The 20,355-nt window shown below is 44.0% G+C and overlaps 1 protein-coding gene and 1 long non-coding RNA gene across 4 annotated transcripts in view; one reads left to right on the plus strand and one right to left on the minus strand.

The window, feature by feature from the left end:
* The first annotated feature begins 2,071 nt into the window (after window positions 1-2,071).
* LOC139615238 (uncharacterized) lies at window positions 2,072-3,281 on the plus strand. The gene is made up of 2 exons (XR_011687315.1): window positions 2,072-2,649; window positions 2,985-3,281. It is a non-coding gene; the product is annotated as an uncharacterized lncRNA (long non-coding RNA).
* Window positions 3,282-5,039: 1,758 nt separating this feature from the next.
* The window catches only part of ripor3 (RIPOR family member 3), a 17,912-nt gene continuing 2,596 nt past the window's right edge, over window positions 5,040-20,355 (minus strand). Inside the window, exons 3-23 of one of the 3 annotated variants that reach the window (XM_071473024.1) lie at window positions 19,975-20,053; window positions 19,849-19,872; window positions 19,663-19,716; window positions 19,259-19,408; window positions 17,353-17,416; window positions 17,055-17,098; window positions 16,616-16,741; window positions 15,740-15,885; window positions 14,145-14,271; window positions 13,643-13,803; window positions 13,057-13,269; window positions 12,811-12,907; window positions 11,832-12,241; window positions 11,579-11,744; window positions 10,172-10,301; window positions 9,838-10,002; window positions 9,586-9,750; window positions 8,022-8,224; window positions 6,121-6,204; window positions 5,829-5,919; window positions 5,040-5,753 (exon numbers count right to left, since the gene is read on the minus strand). In XM_071473024.1, coding sequence (XP_071329125.1) covers window positions 5,653-5,753; window positions 5,829-5,919; window positions 6,121-6,204; window positions 8,022-8,224; window positions 9,586-9,750; window positions 9,838-10,002; window positions 10,172-10,301; window positions 11,579-11,744; window positions 11,832-12,241; window positions 12,811-12,907; window positions 13,057-13,269; window positions 13,643-13,803; window positions 14,145-14,271; window positions 15,740-15,885; window positions 16,616-16,741; window positions 17,055-17,098; window positions 17,353-17,416; window positions 19,259-19,408; window positions 19,663-19,716; window positions 19,849-19,872; window positions 19,975-20,053 — 2,800 coding nt within the window. In that variant the 3' untranslated portion in view covers window positions 5,040-5,652. Of the gene's footprint in view, window positions 5,754-5,828; window positions 5,920-6,120; window positions 6,205-8,021; window positions 8,225-9,585; window positions 9,751-9,837; window positions 10,003-10,171; window positions 10,302-11,578; window positions 11,745-11,831; window positions 12,242-12,810; window positions 12,908-13,056; window positions 13,306-13,612; window positions 13,804-14,144; window positions 14,272-15,739; window positions 15,886-16,615; window positions 16,742-17,054; window positions 17,099-17,352; window positions 17,417-19,258; window positions 19,409-19,662; window positions 19,717-19,848; window positions 19,873-19,974; window positions 20,054-20,355 lie in introns of all 3 variants that reach the window. The other 2 variants (XM_071473023.1, XM_071473022.1) reach the window with 2 other exon arrangements.

The following is a 20,355-nucleotide window of genomic DNA, read 5'->3' on the forward strand; positions in this document are numbered from 1 at the left end:
CTGCTCCTATTTCCCCACAGACTTTACCACCATCGTTCCCCTCCTCCTCATTAATATTTTCATCCTCCCAGAGCGGCTGGGAACGTCTCCGGTGTTTATGAGACCAGAGAGAGATTTATTACAAATACAGCTCTGGATCTCTTCACGTCTTCTGAGTCTTTTTGCCAAGATAAAGTTTGTGTCTGTTTGGTTCCTGTATCTGCACCATGAGGTCCACGTCTGTGCTGTCGAGTGAATTATCAACATTAGAATGAAGTCACTGATCATCACTCTGGTTGTGTAATCATTCAGAGACAAACACCTGCAGAACAGTTTACATTCCCATCAGCTTCAGCTCTACTCTGTGTTTAGTGCTGATGAGCAAATGTTAGCTTGCTAACATGCTAAACTAAGATGGCGTACATGGTAAATATTACACCTGCCAAACTAAATCAGCATGTTAGCATGTAGCTGAAAGCAGCTCAGTGCACAGCCTCTGGCTCCAGTCTTAGTCTTGTTGAGAGTCTTCATCTGTCTTTGTCTTGGTTTCCGCCGTGTCTCCCTCAGCTCTGCTCTTCATGCTGGGCCTTGGTCGTTTGCTCTCCATGCAGCTGTGGAAACAACGCTGGGTGAACTTTATGATTTAAACAGCAGCTGGTAAACTAATAAACAGAACAAGTGCAGCCGTAGTCTCATTCTGAATAAAATAACAATCATTAGTGTTCAGTCAGTTTAGCAGGTTTAACCAAGTCACATCTATTGCAGACAAAAAGAAAAATAACAATAAAAAATGTGATGAAAACTGAACCATCTGCTCCTGCAGGAGGGGGCTGAAACACAGATCCAGGTCTGGTTCCGGTTTAGATTCTGAGTATTTTAAAGGTTTTATTGTAGAGACTGATCTGACTCTGATTTTTAAAATCCCGTGTGAGAGTTTGATGATGTGGCTGAATGGATCATCAATTTGATTTTGGTATGCAGAACATTCTGACCCTGCTTTCTTTCTGCGTCATTAATGATGAGATTTGAGCATACTGAGTTTTTTGTAGAACATTTCTTACAGACTTGTGCCAAAAAACCTCCTTAAACATGATGCAGAGTTGATCTGTATCGAGTTATCATGCGCACACTGAGCCTGGAGAAAAAACACATTTGACTCCACAGTGTTCTCTCTCTCGCAGATAAAACACAGACTGACGACGTCTTCCCATGCCATTTTATTGACCTCGCAAACAGTCTGTAAATGTCCCCGTCAGAGAGGTCCCAGGTCAGTTTAACCACAGCCAAATCTATCCTGTGGCAAGCGAAAGCATCCTCAGGTCAGGGCTGTTCCCAAACTTCAGATCACCTGAGCAGACAGCAGAGGGCAGCACCGAGACGAAGCTGAGGCCGCGACTGTCAAAGGAAAGGAGGATGTAAGGAAAGGCAGTAAGGCTGCATAACAAGGATAAACTGTGACACATCAAACAGAAATATACTGGCGTCAGTATATATAATATTTTATCAATATCATTTCCAGACCATTTCAGAACTATTCTTTTGACTTGAAACGATGAGTTGAATGGATGAAGTCTTACGATCATTAATTTAGCCTTTAAAGAAACATGGTCGACATCTGGAGACAAATCCAGAATCAGAAAAACAGCTGGACATCTACCTTTGTACCTTTAACTTCACTGGACTTCTATCAGCTTCAGTGAATTTAAATGTTAGTTTGACGTTACAATAGCTTATGAGAAAACATTAGTCTAACTATTTAGGTTATTTTAAAATAGCTCGTAATTTGAATTTTGATTTAATTGATGAATTAATATTGTGAATTCATGTTGCTCATCATTAAGAAATGGTCGCTGAGTTGATGTGATTCATTAACACTATTTCATGATGTTACTTCTAACCACAAAATCTGGACCAGACTACAACAAACCTTAACAAATCAAATCTCTCTTGAACTCAGGTCCTGTCTCATGGTTTCCTGCTGAAGGTCTCTCTCCTCCATCTTCTGCTGTCTGTTCATCTTCACCTTCACAAGTTTCAGGATTATTCTTCTGAACTGACACTAAACTGACCAACTGAGCAGTAAAACCTATGTTCATCTTCAACATATTGACCATTAACTGACAGTGACACAGTGACAGTGGAGAATCCTGCGTTTTCCCGCCTCAGTGTTCTTCATCTTCCCGCTTCATCGTCTGGACTGCAGCTGAAGCTCAGAGACGCGGGAACTTCAGACACACAGCTACGTCACTGCTAACTGCTAACTAACGAGCTCCCGAGCTAACTCAGTGTAGCCGGAGGTTGTTTCCCTCCCGGCCACTACATGGCACTGTGTCAACTTGCCGGGCACCCTGTTATATACAGGTGTGTGTGTACCTGACTCTCTTTTCTGCTCCAATCTCCTGTGGTGGCCGCCATCGAGGCGCACAATATCCTCTATACAGCGTGTCGCACGGCCGACTGCTGGGGCCGTGGGAGACGGATCGCTCCGCTGGAAGCCCTCCGGGTCCAGTAGCTCGTCCGTTGGTAGGTCGATGTTGTCTGCCTGTCCATCGAGTCTGTCACTCGGTTCCCAGCTGATTATTGTCATGTGTACCTGTAGGCTGCCGTGTAATTGAGCCGCGGCCTGTTAGGCTCCCACTCTCCCCTGGGGCCTCACTGTTGCATTGCAGGGTGAGGTGGAGGTCATTCGTTGGGCCCGCCATCGGCCACCACTCCCTGGATCCTCGCTGCTGTTTTGGCTCCCGCTTTTTGGACAACTGTGGCGACACCTGTTTTAAACGATTTTGTATAAATTTGTCTTCATTGGGTGCCTTAATGTGTGCCGAGGGCAACGTTTATTTAGGTTATATTTTGTTTGTTAGGAATTAACTTAGTTCTTTGTATTTCTTTGGATTTGTTTTTTTTTGTTTTGTTTTGTTATTTCATTTAAATATTTGTGTGTCCACACCAGTCTGTGTGGCACATAGGGCATGTTTTTATTAATGCTCCTCTTTGTCATTGGTCAGGTGCTGTGGGCCGGAGGCAGCAGTCCAATCCCTGGTGGCAGTGTTTTCTTCACGATTTCCTTTTGCTGTGTGTGAGTGTGCAGTGTCACGGGTGGTTTGTTTCAGGACCCCGTCCCCCTTTTTGGTTTCCCCTTGCCGCATGGTAAACCCCAGCCCTGTCCTCATCCTCATTCCCTGCCTATGTGCTAATTTTATCGTATTATTGTGTTGGGCTGGTGTGTGACACTTTAATTTTGTTTCTATATGTTTTTGATAGATTCCTTTTGTAAAATAAAATTCCTTTTCTTTAATTGAAAACCGTCTCTTGCCCCGTGGTATATTGAGAACCTGTGTGACCTTACTCCTTTAATAAAAGAAAAACACTTATATTAGAATTTCCTGGGGGTGAAATTCCCCCGGGTGGCGTTGTCACAACTGAGCAAAAAAACCCGACCTCCCTCGCCACGCCACATCTGCTCCGGTCCTGTCGCCAGCCTCACCGCTCTCTCTCTCTCTCTCTCTCCCGCTGCGGACACAGCCTACATACTGATTTATTCCTGAAAGGAGCTGCTTTACTCCTGTAACAATATTCTGTCTCTAACTTCTCAGATGTCCTGCAGACCTTACGCAGCGATGATTCATTAGTGCGATTTGCTGGTTTTCCTGCAGGTTTAGTTTCCTCACACATGCGTAAACTATCATACCTGATCTCAGCACAGTAGAAGAGCTCCAGGATTATCCTCAATGCGCGGTCGCAAACCTCCAAATTAACCCGCTGTCATTCAGATGTCGTCCCCGTTTACCAAACCAAAAATACTCCATACAAAAGAGATGAACTAAGTACAATATTCATACCTGTTCATATAATTGTTTACACATCTGATTTATTCTGATAAAATATTCTCAATTTGAAAAAATACTAAAGATAACACATTACCGGCGGCGGCAGTGGTATGGAATGGTGTACACTTCCTGCCTCCTAAGTGGGCGTGGTCCTGATTGCTCGTTCATGTCAAAACATAACAATACAATACAACACTAGATACAATATGAATTTATGCCTGATTTCACCGCTAGTTTTTATCTGGAAGCTTAATATCTGATCGACCGAGTATCAGAATAAGAGTAATTTCCTTCATTCAGGGGTCGGCAACCTTAAACACTCAAAGAGCCATTTGGACCCATTTCCCACAGAAAAGAAAACACCGGGAGCCACAAAACCCTTTTGACATCTAAAATGAAGATAACACTATATATATCGTCTTTTACCTTTATGCTATGTATAAAAAAAGTGTGTTACATTTATGAAATCAATGAACTGCTACAGAGAAAACGAAATCACCGGGGGTCGAAAAACTCAATAAATCGCGTGCCGGCGGGTTTCACACATCGGCGGTTGTGACGCATATTTTGAGCGACAAAAAATTAAACACGTTTTATTTTAATGTTACAAGATCACCATAATCTTCAAATTTAGAATTACATTTAAAAAAACTAACAAACTAAAATAAAATAAATTTAAATTAAATACTCATTATTTATCTTCTAAAGCCACAGGGAGCCGAAGCAGAGGGATGAAAGAGCCACATGCGGCTCCGGAGCCGCGGGTTGCCGACCCCTGCCTTCATTAAATCATTAATTAGTTAATCACGTGTTTTCGAAACCTTATCACCAAGTGTTACCAGAGATTCTTTATCAACCAGGAGTTAAAACTGGTCTTACAACTAAGTCAATCACTTATCTGTGTTCCCTCCTTCAAGCTAAACCAGTGCAAATCAATGCATATATGAATCTGAAACACATAAAATCCACATGTTCATCAGCCTATAACCTGCAGATCAGCTGCAAACCTGGAACTCCAAGGACAAGTGTGATCATTTCTGTCCTCCACAGCAGATTTAGAAAATAAGAGTGAAACCTCTTCGGTGCTGTTTGGCTGCCTGCCACAGCTGTGTTGTTCTGTCATCCTCTGGCATCCTCGAAGCTCTCAGCTCCCGTTTGTGGAAACATTTCAGCAGCCGTTCAGTTTCTACTGAGCCTGAAAATGAAGAAATGAAACAACACAGGTGCCACAGGTAGATTAACACTGTCTGCAGCTGCTATTGAGGATTTATTTGGTCCCTCGGGTGTTAATGTTCACATGATATTTTCCATTTTTCTTTTAACCACACACTTGTGACATTGTGTGAAATAATAATAATAATATATTTATCCTTCATTTCCCAATAAAACAACCTGATAGACTGGTTGTTGAAAGTAAGTCCCAACACTGGAAAAGCAGGAATAATTTTAAAGCTGCGCAAGGCGTCTTATCTGGTTAAACAACTAAGTGCTGCTGTAACAGAGAGCAGAACAAAACTCCACATATTTGACCAAAATAAATCCATGCTCCCAGTAAAGTCTCTTCTCTGGTCACAGGATCAAGGAAATTGAGGCATAGGAGGAAAAATCAGCGAGTGAGCGATCGTCCAGAGGAAGCTTCCAGTCGCTGGATCGCCCTCTGCGCTCGTTCCAATGGTTTCTGTAGTTATGAAGGCGCCAGAGATTTTTCAAATGAAAGTCAGTGTCAGGCTCGTCCTGTCGCTCCCCTTCAGTGCAGGTTCATGAACTTTACCCAGCTCAGACACAAACTTGGTTAGATTCAGTCTCTGGCCCCTGACGCTCAGGATCTCTCAGTTCCACACGTCTCCTATAGAATCGTAATCTCAGTCTCTTGGTTCTGGTACGCCTCCTCCTGCATCTCAGTGTACAGCTGGTCCATCCTCTGGAAGGCCACGAAGCCCTTCTTACCTGCAGAGTGGGAAAAAACAAAACATAAGAAAACACAGACGAGGGAGCGACTGAAGGAAAAGCTGATGTTCGTACCAAAGGAGAGGACGGTCTCTCTGGCAGCGCCGCGGAGGTCTTCATCATCTGATCTCCACAAGTCTGCTATGTGGTCCACACTCTCCGTCGCCTGGAAGACACACACACACACACACACACACACACACACACACACACACACGACAGTTGATAACAAACCGGTCAATAGTAAAAACCAGACTTCTGTCTGTGTGTGTGTGTCTGTGTGTGTGTGTGTGTCAGTGTGTGTGTGTGTGTGTGTGTGTCAGTGTGTGTGTGTGTGTGTGTGTGTGTGTGTGTGTGTGTCTCTCACCTGGAGGCTCTTCAGAGCGAGGCAGGATCCATGTTGGATCTGGACGTCGCTGCTCTTTAAACTCTCGGTGTAGTGAACCAGCGCCTGGAGCAGGAGGTGAGACACATCGGTTCGGTTCATTCCAGAGGAAGAAGAGAAGCTGCTGTTTGCACACACACCTGATGTGTGTGTTAGAAAATCATACACAGTGAAGTGTCCTGATGAAACACAAGGACGCTGCTCCACTTTGTTGTGTGTGAGGAGACCTCAGAGCGTGTTACAGCTCCTGATCACTGACCACAGGGAAAACAGAGCCCGTGAACTCATCATGTTGTGGTCAGACTAACACGCTGCAGCTCCTGCCGTCACCTGTCTAAGTGTCATATTCATTGCACACAGGTGTAGTGTCAGAGATCTGTCTGTGGCCACAGTGAGAATAAAGTCACAGTTCAATGAAGCCATCAAAGTTAGAGATTAAAAAAACACATTCATTCATCACTGCAACGCACTGGAAAAATGTCACTTATTGAGAGTTTTAAAAATGTGAATATTCTTATGTTATTGATGAGGTTTTGCACGGACCTGCTGCACCCCCTCTAACTGAGCTCATTGCACAGAGACTGGCAGTGGCGCTAGTGCGACCTCTGGAGGAGACTGGGAGGAGCCTCACCACCTGGACGACCTGAGCCGACAGTGGAGGGAGGTCGATGTCACAGGGACTGACCCCCTGCAATGAGGGAGCGTCCTTCATATTCCACCTTCAGGACACATCTCAGACACTGGCTTCAGTCCAACCACACCTGAGATCACTTCTAACTCAGTGGGCAGCAAAATGTATTTGTCTTTTTATTTGTGTTCTTTATATTTGTAGCTGTGTTTTGTGACTTGTAATGTTTTTTGTGTTACGTCACCTGTCCTGGGACAACGGATGTAAATGAACATTGTGTTTACATTGTGTGTTTTGTGCTGATGTTCTTTAACAAGCATTTCTGATTTGCTTGTTTTTGCTCTGTTGCCTTGTGTGACCTGCATGTTTTATTCTGCTGCTTTGTGTAAAACACTTTGTAACGTGGGTGTAGAAAAGTGCTGCATAAATAAATTATAGTTACTGTCATTTTACATCATCACTTCCAGCTGTTGGGTTGCACAACAGTAATTTTCTCATCCATAAATTTCTGGACTTTTCGTGCACGTTGGCTCAAAAGAAAAGTTCATTTTGACCCTGGCAACAAGTCAAAGTTGAGGATTTGGAAAAATATCAACCACAGTCAATAAACTACCTACGATTTTTTTTCTTCTTCTTTTTTCACTTTCACTTGCCCATGAAAAAAAAATCCCTTAAAATATTTTTTTCACATCTGTGAAAACAACCCGAGAGGCAAGTGAAACACACACACACACACATACATATATTTATTATAATTCTTTTCCTCTGTTATGATGATTGATTGGCCCAAAATATATATGAAAATTATATAGATATATTTCTATTTTTTTTTTTTTGAGAAAAAAAATGTTTGATTTCCTTGGACTTGTCACAGTAGTGAAAGCGCAGCTGTGATCAGTAACATTAACGATGGTTCTGTGAACCTCGTGGAACAACTGAATTATTTACACCTGCTGTTTTGCTGCTGTGACACATCAAACTGAGAATTTCACACACTAATGAATTTCTCTGGGCGCCACAAACAGCATTTCTTCACACTCAGAGTTCAGACACTTTTAAATAAAATAGTAAATATACTCTATATCGTTCTCAGTCTAAGTAATTATTAGATCACACTTGTATATTTAACTCTACTCTTGTGGCTTTTTACTTGTTTTGTCTGTTGATGGTATCTAATATTTCCCCCGCCCTCAGCCTGGAGGGGTTTTCAGCCCCTTCATGTACAGTGACAGTGGAGGACCCTCCGAACACACACCTTGCTCCTGAAGGCCTTGCAGCCTGCGGCTCTGCACAGACAGTTGGCAGCAGCTTTGCAGACTTTGTGGTTGGAGTCGATCTGCAGGGCGGCCAGGGTCTGCAGCGTGCACCCCTGTGGGAGGAGCTCCGTGATGCTCCGCCCTCTCAGTTTATTTAAAGCTCGCCTCCGTTTGGGGCTCCTCAGGGCTGACAGGATGTACTCTGAAACACATCAGGGGCCACAGCAGATAAATTCATTTCTATCCTGTCACTTTAAGGACTTTTCATGAACTGTGTGTAAGTTCATTTTTTAACTTGAAAACACATGAAGGTTTAGGATTTGGAATTTTCGGAATATTTAATTTTTATACGCTCAAAAATATTTGACAGTTTTAAGCTTTTATGTAACATAAGATAAACTGAAAATCTGTGCTGAGGCAAATGCAGTAAGATAAGAATATTAAACTCTTTCTCTGTGGAAGCCCTGAGAGGCAAGTTATTTTTGTATCTGTGGTTCAAGTGTTTGTTTTTGTAATACTCACTCTGGCCACTGGAGGCCGACATGCACCTCTACCTCTGTCTAAACAGGACAAAAACGTCCATGTTTTTCTAGGTCTCCGTGTTCTCTGAACACAAGGTTCATACATAGGAAGTGAGCCTGGCTGTGTGATGATTTTATCTAACAAGACAATGTTCACATCTCAGAAAAGTAAATTAAATCTTATCTAATATTCCTGGCATTCTTTGTCTTCTGCTGGGCTGTAAACTCCCCCCGCCTGGTGTTCAGAGTGAGTTAAAACAAATGCCAGATTGATTTCAGACTTGATTTGTTCCTGATTGGATTAAGAGAGAAACACAGTGTTGGTGATTTAGCAGATTTATGAGTAGAGTCAGTTTAATATACAGCAGACTCCAGCACACTGTCGACACAAGGAGAGGAGGGAAGGAAGGAAGGAAGGAGGCAAGGAGAGATCCTTTAAAGGGGAACTATGGCCCCTACAGCTACACACACACACACACACACACACACACACAGTTTGTCCGGCGTGGCCGTTTGGCTGTAACATTGACAGATGGTCCAGATTCCTTTAATATGCTGGAATTTCTGGAACGTTCTCAGATCCTAAAGCTCTGTAGGAGACTGCAGCAGCATCGCATTCCTCACATACACAACTGATGCCAGCACAACACACACACGCACATATACACAACACACACACACATAAACACAGCATGCACACATAAACGTACACACACATATCTGTATACACATTCTGTGGACACCTTTCATTTGTGAACATAGAGAAAAATAAGATTGATTTAGTTTAAAATCGGTCTCGAGCTCCATGAAGCTCTGTTGTCATTACAATAAAAACAGGAGGTCAGTGAAGGTCTTGATCTGCTGCCTTGTTCATAATGATGATAACAGACCCCTGCAGTGTTGGTGTGAAGCTACTGATGATTAGATTTATTTTAGATTTATTTCTTTTTAATAATTTGGATGAAGCAACCTTTGAATGTTCTCCTCTCTATCAGTTTAAACTCTGTCTTCATTGAAAATGTTAATTGCAGTGATTTATTACCTTCTTTGGAGAGGCGGGAGATGTGCTCTCCCAGCTCCTGGATGCTCCAGCGCTTCAGATACACCGACAGCTGGAACAGGGTGACTCTGTCCGGGCTGCAGACCGGCCGTGGGCTGGGCACCATCCGACAGGTCGTCTGGACCTGCTGCAGGAGCTGAGAAAACACTGCAGGGGGCAAGGAGGAGGTGTCAGCTGCGGTGTTTGATCATCATCTGTTATTCCCAGAAAAACTTTTGGGATGAGGCTATCTACCTTTTTCTGATTGGCCGGGCTGCTTGGCTTTCACCTTGTGTGTGTAACGTTTCTTCAGCGTCCTGGAGAAACTGCTGGAGTGGCAACAGAAAGGTGAGCTGCTGTCGCTCACACAGTCCTCCCAGAACGACAAGACATCCCTCGTTCTCTGGGCCTTCGGGAGGACTGAGGAAGAGTGAAGAGAGGAGGAAGAGGAGAATCTTATGTTGAGCTCTATTTACCCATGAACATCACCTGAACATGCAACAGGTACAAAAACAGGTCAGCGTGAGCGTAAAGGTTTTCGTCAAAGACTTAAACTAAGCTGCAGATTTAAGCAGATTTCTTTACTGACTGTCTCGAGCAGAGATGTTGTCGTTCTTCTCCAGCAGCAGACAGCTGACTCTGTCCAGGACTTCAGCCTGAAGAGAGATCTCCTCCAGCAGCTCCCTCCGAGAGGGGCTGAAGTCAGTGGTTCTCATCATCTGAGGAGACATTATGTGCACTTCTTAGATTTTGACATGTTAGATGTTGGAGGGTGGAGATGAACGAGATGCTGCTCAGCAAACAAAGATGAACTAGAATTACTGCCCTGTGGTTGTATCCCTCCGCCAACCAGGAAATATGGTCACAATCTCTCCTTCCGTTACAGCATTTAATAATGATCAGAGGGGCTTTGCAGAATGTTATGATGTCACAAGTTGACCTTTGACCTTTTGGATATAACATGTCATCGTTTTATCCTATTAGACATTTAAGACAAATTGCATCATAATTAGCCCAACCAAAAACGTGTTTTGTGAGGTCACGGTGACCTTGACCTTTGACCTTTGTCCACCAAATTCTAATCAGTTCATCTTTGAGTCCAAGTGAAAGTTTTTGCTCCTTTACCTTTAAACACCAAAATATAATAATTTCATCCTTTCATCCAAGTGAATGATTGTGCCATATCTGAAGAAATGGCCTCATGGTGTAACTGAGATATCACGTTCACAAGAAAGAAATAAACCGACAGACAACCGGCTCTGACTGTCACCGCCTCCACACACACAAAATCCTGCTTGTGCTGCCATGTTTCCCGTATACTATGACAAAACACCTCCTTAAAACCCATCCGGTCTAAAGGTAGGTGTCCATGTGTTTGTGATTATAAAGCAGGTCTAGGTTCTATATTAATACTGTGAAAGTATCAAAGCCTCAGTCCACAGAGAAATGCACACAGCCTGTATTCAGAAACTGAGCCTTAAAACCAGCCGTCAGGACTTCTGGAACTTTGTGATTGTGGTGGAAACCTGTTTTATTCCAGATAATAACTTTATGCTGACTGTTTTATATCCATTATTTACTGTATCATTAGTTAATTTAAAATAAACATGTAGAACCAAGGCTAGAGAGTCTGTGAGAGGAGACACTGGCTGGAGATCTGTTACCACATATCTGAGTGTATTTCCTTGCATTAATCAGTCTTGTCCTCTGCAGAGGCAAACTCTTTTATGTGAATAAAGGATCTTTAAACTTGGACCCTCTTCTCCTCTGAACCTTGTGATTTGTGTCAAAGACCAATGTTCAGTGCATTTGCAGGAAGCAGTGCATCGCAGCCAGTCAGGAGGTCATGGTTTGGTGGATTAGCATTAGCATGTAGCATGTCTGACTTTCAGTCAGGAGGCAGGAGTTTCCGTCCTGTGTTTTATTATCTTGTTCTACGTTCCTGATAAGATATGAGCACTAATCCAAACCCCTGATGCAGACATGGCTCCTGTACCTGTAGCAGGATGAAGCAAATATCCAGGTGAGTCTCTAGAGCTTGGTCCAGACTCCAGTTCCCAGAAGTCAGAGGGGCGATGACCAATTCTTCCTCAGAAGCTGATTGGCTGTCCTGTGAGAAGAGGCCGAGGCTCCTCAGAGTGCTCTGCTGGAAAGAGCTGATGCTGATGGAGAGAAATGAAAAGCAGAGACGAGTTCATGTTAAATCCTGACTGTTGCTCTGATGCTTTTCCTCTAACCTGGAAACTCACCCGCTGTCTTTTAGTCTCAGGCTGCCCAAACAGGAAGTCTCATCATCCACGTTAAAGTCATGTGACAAGAAGTCAAAGCTGCCCAGGACTTCCTCGACAGCCAGGGTCTCCTCTGACGATGAGCTTTTCAGCAGGGAGAGGTCGTTCTTCAGTATGGTGGCCAGGTGCAGGATCTGGTGGTCCAGGGCTCTCAGCTCCTTCTCAGACAGACTCTGGTTCTGTAACATCTTCTCCAGCTCTGCGATCAGGGCCCCCAACCTGAGGGCCTGGGCCCTGCGCTGGGCACCGCTCGCCCCCGACCTCCCCGGGGCCGGAGCGGCCGTCGTGGTTGAGGATGGGGCCACAGCTGGGGGCTGGGTAGTGAGTGTGGGTGAGGCTGGGGCAGAATATGACTGAGAATCTGGGGAGTCCTGGAGGAAACAGGGGAAAGACTGAGTTTAAAAAGAGAAGAAGAAACAAGAAAACGAGTCTGAGCCTGATGAGACCTGACGAGAGACGCTGTGAAAACAACAGAAAGACGACAACAGAGAGAAACAAGAGGAGATTTCAGGAGGGGTGGCAGCGAGAGAAGAGACAAAGTGAAGGAGAAGAAGAGATGATGAATAGATGAAGAATAGATGAAGAAGAGATGAAGAATAGATGAAGAAGAGATGAAGAAGAGATTAAACTGTCAGCTCCGGTTGAAAACTACAGATTCTGATCTACAGTTATGATTCCAGACACGTCTTAGAACATGCAAGATGAAAAAACCCAAAACACCAGACCACAACATGTTCACCAATAAAAACCCAACTCAGTCGATCTAGACACCACCTGGACCTGGACCTGGACCTGGACCTGGACCTGGACCAGGACCTGGACCAGGACCTGGGCCTGGACCTGGGCCAGGACCTGGACCTGGACCTGGACCAGGTCTCTAGCTACTTCATCAGTGTGCAGTGTTGAATGAACTTCAGCTGAGTGTAAGATGTGTTTTTACCTGCACACTGACAGTGTCCCGCTCCAGAGCTGCACTCTGTGTCTCAGCATCCTGCTCTCCAGCTGTGCTCTTTCTGAGGATGTCAGGAGTACTGGACCTGGAACAGGTTTATTCACATGAAAAAATTGAAGATGATGTAAAGAGGGTCACAGAAAGATGAACTCTGACCCTGAACTACAAACACTGGATAAAATGATGTTGGTCTTAATTTGTTTTTCTGCATCAGTTTTAAGGTTTCAGCCTCACCTCTGCAGGGCCAGCAGGGATCCTGTCTTATTCTCTGCTGGTGTAGAGGGAGCCTCTAACACTCCTCCCCACCTCCCCTCCTCCTCCCCCTCCTCCTCCTCCTCCTCCTCATCCATGCTCTTCCTCCTCTCCCTCTCCTCTGTGGAGACCTCCAGGGATCCCTCCTCCCCGAGGGACAGATGAGTCTGGCTTCCTCCCAGACTGGTGCCCTGACTGGGGCAGGAGGGGTAGCTGTGAGCCCGCGTCAGACTGAGGAGCAATTGATTTTCATACGAAGCGTAAATATACACATAAATCTGCACTGACAACTTTCACTTGGTACAGCTTTTCTGTAACTTGTCTTGTGAAAACTGGATAATTTCACCTCAAACAATCAGAGAAAACAAAATGACACATTCACTCTTTGGTTGGACTGAAACAAGTCAGAAAGGACGGAAAGCTCTGCCATAAAGGAGAAGACAGGCATTCATTCATCCTGCTATCTAATCTTAAATCTAATAGAAAACCAGCAGGTAATTCATTGATTGTCTCTGAGGACACTGTGGAAGTATATCACCTGTTCACCACCCTGTACAGCACACTGTACCTCTGGCTGTGGGGGCTTTTGAAGCTGTGGTTTGACGTAATGGAGGTGTGCAAGGGGTCGGACAGGTAACTGAGCAGAGACACGCCTCCTCTGTTGTGACGACTTTTAGACACCAGAGATGGGAGGGAACCCTCTTGATCCCGCAGCTCACGCACCATCGACTGCAGAGGAGGAAGAAGAGGAACCAACACGTGGATGCAAACATCAAACTTTAAAGTGACTGCAGGCTGCAGATCTTATTTCAAAGGTAGATGATTAGATTGTTTAGAGAGTGTCAACACTTGAAATATGGCTGATTTCTACCTTCAAAATAAGAGTATACAGTGACAAATGCAGATGTTTGCTGCTACAAACCAAGAGGAACGGTTTGGTAAACACCCATGTTTTTAGTCATGTAAAGAGAAACAGGTTTTTACTGCAGATCCTATTATTTTGATGAGATTATAATAAGATCTAATAACAGCAGCAAACATGTTGTGTGTGTCTGTGTGTGTGCACTCACTATAAAGTACTTCTCTGTGAAGGAGGGGGTGCTGGGTGCGGTCCAGCTGTAAACCGAACTCTTCCTGCTGGACACTGACTGCCTGCTGACAGACAGAGGCTTCATCTTCTCAGCGCTGTCGAACGGGCTGCAGGTGCAGACACACACAGAGGTTCAGATGCTGCACATCACACACAAATACACTAAACATCACAGCCGTCACACAATCACACATTCTCCATACATGTCATCCATCTGACAATAAAGCAGCAGACATTACAGATATGTTGAATATTTGTAGTTTCAGTGATTTTCCAGACTTTTCCTGAAGGTTTGATTCTTTTCCATCACTTTGTCGACCTCTGTTGAAATCTGTGTGCACACAGTTTCCCTGAGAACCCAACACACTGCAACTCAAGAAAACAGCGTGTTGTGTATTTGGTTGTGTTGTGAGAATTTGCATCACATGTTGTCAAATTGATGAAGATCTGCATGTTTTCTCAGGTGCAGTGTGTTGAGCTCTCAGGGCCACCGCAGCAAACATGTTGCTCCTTTGGGAGACTTGACTGAACTCATAGGGAGGTTGTCAGAACATGCATCCCCTTCATCAGCAGCTTCCTGCCTGATATTCATCAGTTGTGTCCACATGTTCTTCTCCCATCAGTCTGAACTTTGAACCAACACATTTCCATCTTCTCCTGCTGCTCACAGATATTTTCACTTTGTGTATATGTAGCAGCACAGCAGTGGAAATCATTGAAAGAGGCTCCACAGAAATGTGTGTTGTGTGAGTGTGTGAGTGTGTGAGTGTGTGAGTGTGTGAGTGTGTGAGTGTGTGAGTGTGTGCGGTCACAGCGGGTTTTTGTTTTGTAGGTGTGAGTGTGTGACTTCAATTTTCTGTCTCTCCAGGGTTCATCCATGAAACGTCCTCCACCTGGCTGCTCTAAAGCCTGAAATATGATCTGTCATGGTGCAAAGGCCACTGCAGAGTGCGTGTATCTGTATATGTGTGTGTGTGTGTGTGTGTGTGTGTGTGTGTGTGTGGTGTGTGTGTGTGTTGTACACTCTGTATTCAATCAGCTGCTCTGCGGCAGCTGGCTCAGGTTAGAGGTACAAAGGAGACAGAGCCTGAAGAAAAAAACAAGCACAGACTCTGAATGTGAATCTAAGATGATCACGTGTTGTTGTTTGTGCGTGTGTTGTGTTACTGAACATGTGAACATGTGTTCAAGTCAGAGAGTGAAAAGGGAAAAGAAAAGTGTGGTTGTGTCCTCCAGCAGAGTCTCTGTCTGGTCTGATGCTGGTGTGGACCAGCTGCGTCTGCCAGTCATGTGACTCGTCACTGACACGGTATCTGCTCAGGCGGCCGCGCTGCAGGGCGGAGCCAGGGGCCACACATCTGAGGTCACGACAGAAAATCACACAAGATGCTCTCGTGTTTTACTTTTCCTTCCTCAGCTGTCCACACCTATTCCTCCGTCAGGTCTCTCCATCATCGTCCCATCCTTGGTGGGAGTTTCACTGATTTCCCTCCTCTGCGCAGGAAGCGTGTACGACGGCTTTCATGTGTGTGTGTGGGGGTCATTGGTGTTTGTGTGTGACGTGTGTGTCCGTACTTCCAGGTGACCTCCAGCTGCAGTTTGATGGTCCCCAGCTCCGTGATGTCCACCAGCATCAGCTGAGGCCTCGCCACGAAGAAGTCTGCGCTCGCACACGTTACCATGCCAACCAGCAGCCAACCCAAACCCTTCGCCTCCATCACCTGAGAGACAGGATTTAATAGATGAGACACACACACACACACACAGACATGCACACATGCATGAAGATGACCCCTCACATTCCTGGATTCAGAAGTAAAAGTACTGAAGTTTTATCAGCAAATGTTCTTTAAATATCCAAAGTACTGTTTATGCAGAATGAACCTGTGCACAGTGTTATAGTATTGTACATATGATGTCATTGTATTAGAGGTAAATATGGATGTAGTGAGTATGAAGACGGGCTGCAACTGAAATTTCTTTTCATTATCAATTATTCTGGCAATTATTTTCTTTATTAAAATTTGATTTATAATTTATTTATAATTTCATTAATTTCTGTTTATTGACTTGTATATGTGTGTGTGTGTGTGTGTGTGTGTGTGTGTGTGTGTGTGTGTACTTGTACTTGCTACATAGTAAGGACCAAAAAAAGTATTTTACTAACAGAGTGAGGACATTTTGGCCGGTCCTCACTTTTTAAGACGCCTTCAAATCACATGTTGAGGGTTCAGACTTGGTTTTAGAGTTATGGTTAGAATTAGGTTTAGGTTAAGGTCAGGGTCAGGGTTAGGGTTAGGCTCTCAGGTGTGATGGTTAAGGTTAGGGTAAGGGGCTAGGGAATGCATTATGTCAATGAGTGTCCTCACAAAGATAGAAGTGTGTGTGTGCATGAGTGTGTGTGTGTGTGTGTGCATGAGTGTGTGTGTGTGTGTGTGTGTGTGTGTTAACCTTGATCTCGAAGTTGTGGTGTATGTGTGGGAGGAAGACCATCTCCTCTTCGTCCCAGGACTGTGTGTCGTCTGATTCTATCCTCCCTCTGATCCTCCAGCGCTGGCGGCCCAGTCGCACCACCACCTGGTCATGTGACATGATCAAGACATGACATCACCAACCACCAGCTGTAACTCAAGCAACAGGTTAAACTCTTCAGTCAGTTCAGGGTCAGTGTTTTAAAGAGATCACCCTCGAACCAGGGACTGGTTGGAGTCCATCATCAATTCAGGTTCCACCAAACTACTTTGACATTAAACCACTGGCTCTGTTTTTAGTCAAATTCACATAAACTGTGAATAAATGATTTTTGTTCATTTTCATGCTGAGAATCTTTTTCACGTTTGAGGATTTTCCTCTTTTTGATAAAATGTTGTTGCTGAAGAGAAAATCTGACCTCGTACTGGTCTCCAGGGCAGAGTCGAGCGAAGCCGATCAGACCTGCAAGTGAAAATACATCTTAAGATTCACCATCCTGTTGATGTAGTTGACTTATATTTTCATATTCAAATGAAAAAACTTATGACAGAAAAACTGTGAATCATCATTTGATTAAACATCTTCGAGTTCCTGTGCTTGTTTAGGATGAGACGAAAACCTAAACTACATCAGCTCAGTTGTAAACTGTTCTGAGTGTGTGTGTGTGTGTGTGTGTGTGTGCGTGTGTGTGTGTGTGTGTGTGTGTGTGTGTGTACCTTTCATTTTGATGTGTAGCTCTCCGAGGAGGATTTCTAAGTCTCCCTCCATGACGGACATGTCCTGCAGAGGAGAAACTGGGTTAATGTGGAAAGTTTGAGCCACTTTGATTTTGACCATTTGAAAAAATGGGTCTGTTCAAACTTTGTTGTCAAAGACAAATTACTGAAGTTTATCTTTTTACTCTCCACAGTGAAACTCAATACATATTTATTGTCATTAACAACAGCTGTATTTGTACTAGTTAAACTGAAATAATACTTTTGAACATTTGTATGCATATGTGTAAAAATGTGTGTGCGTGTGCGTGTGTGTGGTTGTGGTTGTAGAGGCATACACAGATGCCAGTGTCACAGATGGAGGTGCTGACCTCTCTGTGAAAGACTGCTCATTCATCCTGAATGAACATGTGACACAGTGAGGTCTGTGTGTTGTAGCTCATGTATGTGTGTGTGTGTGTGTGAGAGAGAGAGAGAAATCAAAAAGGAAAACTGTCCTTGTTGATCAGTGAGAGACAGAGATTTCCAAACCAAAGGAGCGAGTGACGAGAGAGAAGATGATGAATAGATGTGAAGGTGTGAGCACGTGTCGGACAGTGGGAAACAGAATAAATACTGCTGTATGACTCACACACACACACACACACACACACACACACACACACACACACACACACAGAGGCTGTGAATGAGTCTTCAGTCGTCTGCTAATGACCCTTAGCCTGCGGCTGCAGACAGTCACTCTGGGACCATCACTCACACCACATCTCTTTCATTTGGCAGCATTATGAGCATCGGAGGGTTCGAGAGAGGCTGCTCCGCTCTGAGGCCACGTCCAGCCTGACAAGACCTTTCATTTAGATTTTCTCTGATTGTTCAGAATCTGATTGCAGCTTTTTTTTCCCGTCTTCATTAAATTGTTGAGTTTTTCGGCTCCAACGGAAAAATGCTCATCCTCTGTTTATTTTCTGTGGCTGAACAGACTCATTCAGCTCCTGTGTTCTTCCACCACAGCTGTTTCCTGTGTGATGCTTTTTAATCCAAGTATTTGTCTGGATCCTTGTTTGCCAAAAGTGTGAGTGGCTGCAGCCCAGTTTACACAGTTTACACACTGTTTCTGTTCCAAGCATAAATCGCTGCAGCTAGTTTTTCATTATTCAGTCTGTTCAGGATTTTCTGCTGTTTTTTCATTATTTACTGTCCAGTGTGTGAAAACTTCATCCACATGAAAACTCCCAATAAATATGCACCATTCTCTGTGTTTTATCCCATACCGGATTTATTATTATTATTGTTGTTGTTGTTGTTGTATGTTTTTTCAATTATTATCCAAATCTTAATTGGCTTTTTAATTGCAAAACCATATTAAACATACAATCTATGAGAAAATCAGTTCTAAATTCGACCTGGTTCCTTCACATCTACAAGGACGTTCCTTATATTTTCTGACACTCACTCACGTACAGTTTAAATCTCTGGTTCAGGCTCTGGAAATTGTTTGCAGCAGGAAAAGCGACACGATTTTTAACCACAATCATAAAATCTTAAAACTGAAGGTTAACACAACCCTCTCACTGACACAGGCAGCTGATGAACTGTTGCTGAAACTGGTTAAAACATTTGAAAGTTAAACTTTGGGGCAGGTACAGAAACATGATGTTGAACACTGACTCTTCTTTGGTCATTCATCACACAGTCGACTGTGATTCATGACACAGTTTAAAACAGCAGAAACACAACGGAGCTGGAGTAAAAGATGTTGTGTGTTTGATTTGTGAACACAAACAGAAAATACTGTTTATTGGCTTTTTAAATCTTATTCGTCCTGGATGAGAGACATGAAAGGGATTGTAAAGATCACACACACACACACACACACACACACACACACACACACACACAGTACCTGCAGGCTGTGTCTGTGGTTGCGGTTGAGCTCCAGCAGACTCTCTCTGGAGGCTCTGGTGGACGGGGACAGGGAGAAGGCTCTCTTCATGTTGACCGCCCCCTGACACAACCTCCACTGGATACAGTACGTCTCATACAGCTCCTCCACCTGCAGGGACGGAGACGGAGGTGACGGAGCTCAACTAACCAACAGGTAGAGGAGCACACACCTGCACCAAGCAAACAACCTACACCAGACTTCAGAGGAAAAAAATTCTAATTTATAGTAAATGATCCAGATCAGTCCCAAAATTGTATGTGTTCGCTTTAATGTGTAAGCTGTTCAAAGTTCTCCATCAGGAGTCGAACATGTTTCGATCCATCGTCAGCGTCAAGACAAAAATCTGAGGAGCTCAGCTTCACCTTGCTGATTTGAAACTCTAGTCGTCGTATGTGTCGCTCCAGCGCTCTGATCTCCTGAGGAAGCAAAAATATGATCATTTTAGTTTTGATAAATTATTTTACGTATTGATCTGTATTAAAGATGAAAACATGTTTAAGTTTGACAGAAAGAAAAAGAAGGTGGATCGGCTCTGATGGAAACATTACCTTCTCCAGATCATAGAGAAAGGCCTGGAAACAGAAAAGGCATCATCATCATCATCATCCTCATCATCATCACCACACATACGTCTATATTTTGAACTGATCGACACAGTCTCAGTCTGTCCTCACCAGTCTGGAGTTCCTCTTGGTCTCTCTCTGCTGTGACGACAGGAAGTCCATCTCGACCTGGTGACCCTCCAGGTACTCCCTGCAGACGGGCGTCACCAGCACGTGATGTCATTACAGTTTTAATGAACAGCTGAATGAACATAATCTGATTCACTGTCTATGACATTAAATCAGATCGTTACATGAAATGATTGAGCCGGTGGTTCTCAACCTTTCTTTCCTCTCTAAACTTTACATGAACTGTGTGAAATCCATCAAAGTGGAATATAATAGAAGCTAACAAGCTAAATTCTGAAGCAGCTTCACCCGGAGCAGCTGCGGCAGTAAACTGTCACACACAGGGACATTTTCTGCACAAGTACTTTTACTTTTTGCTGATGA

Source organism: Trachinotus anak, unplaced genomic scaffold, assembly GCF_046630095.1.
Source record: "Trachinotus anak isolate AG129_WGS33_773 ecotype Australia unplaced genomic scaffold, CSIRO_AGI_Tana_v1 ptg000044l, whole genome shotgun sequence".
NCBI classification, from domain to species: Eukaryota; Metazoa; Chordata; class Actinopteri; order Carangiformes; family Carangidae; genus Trachinotus; species Trachinotus anak.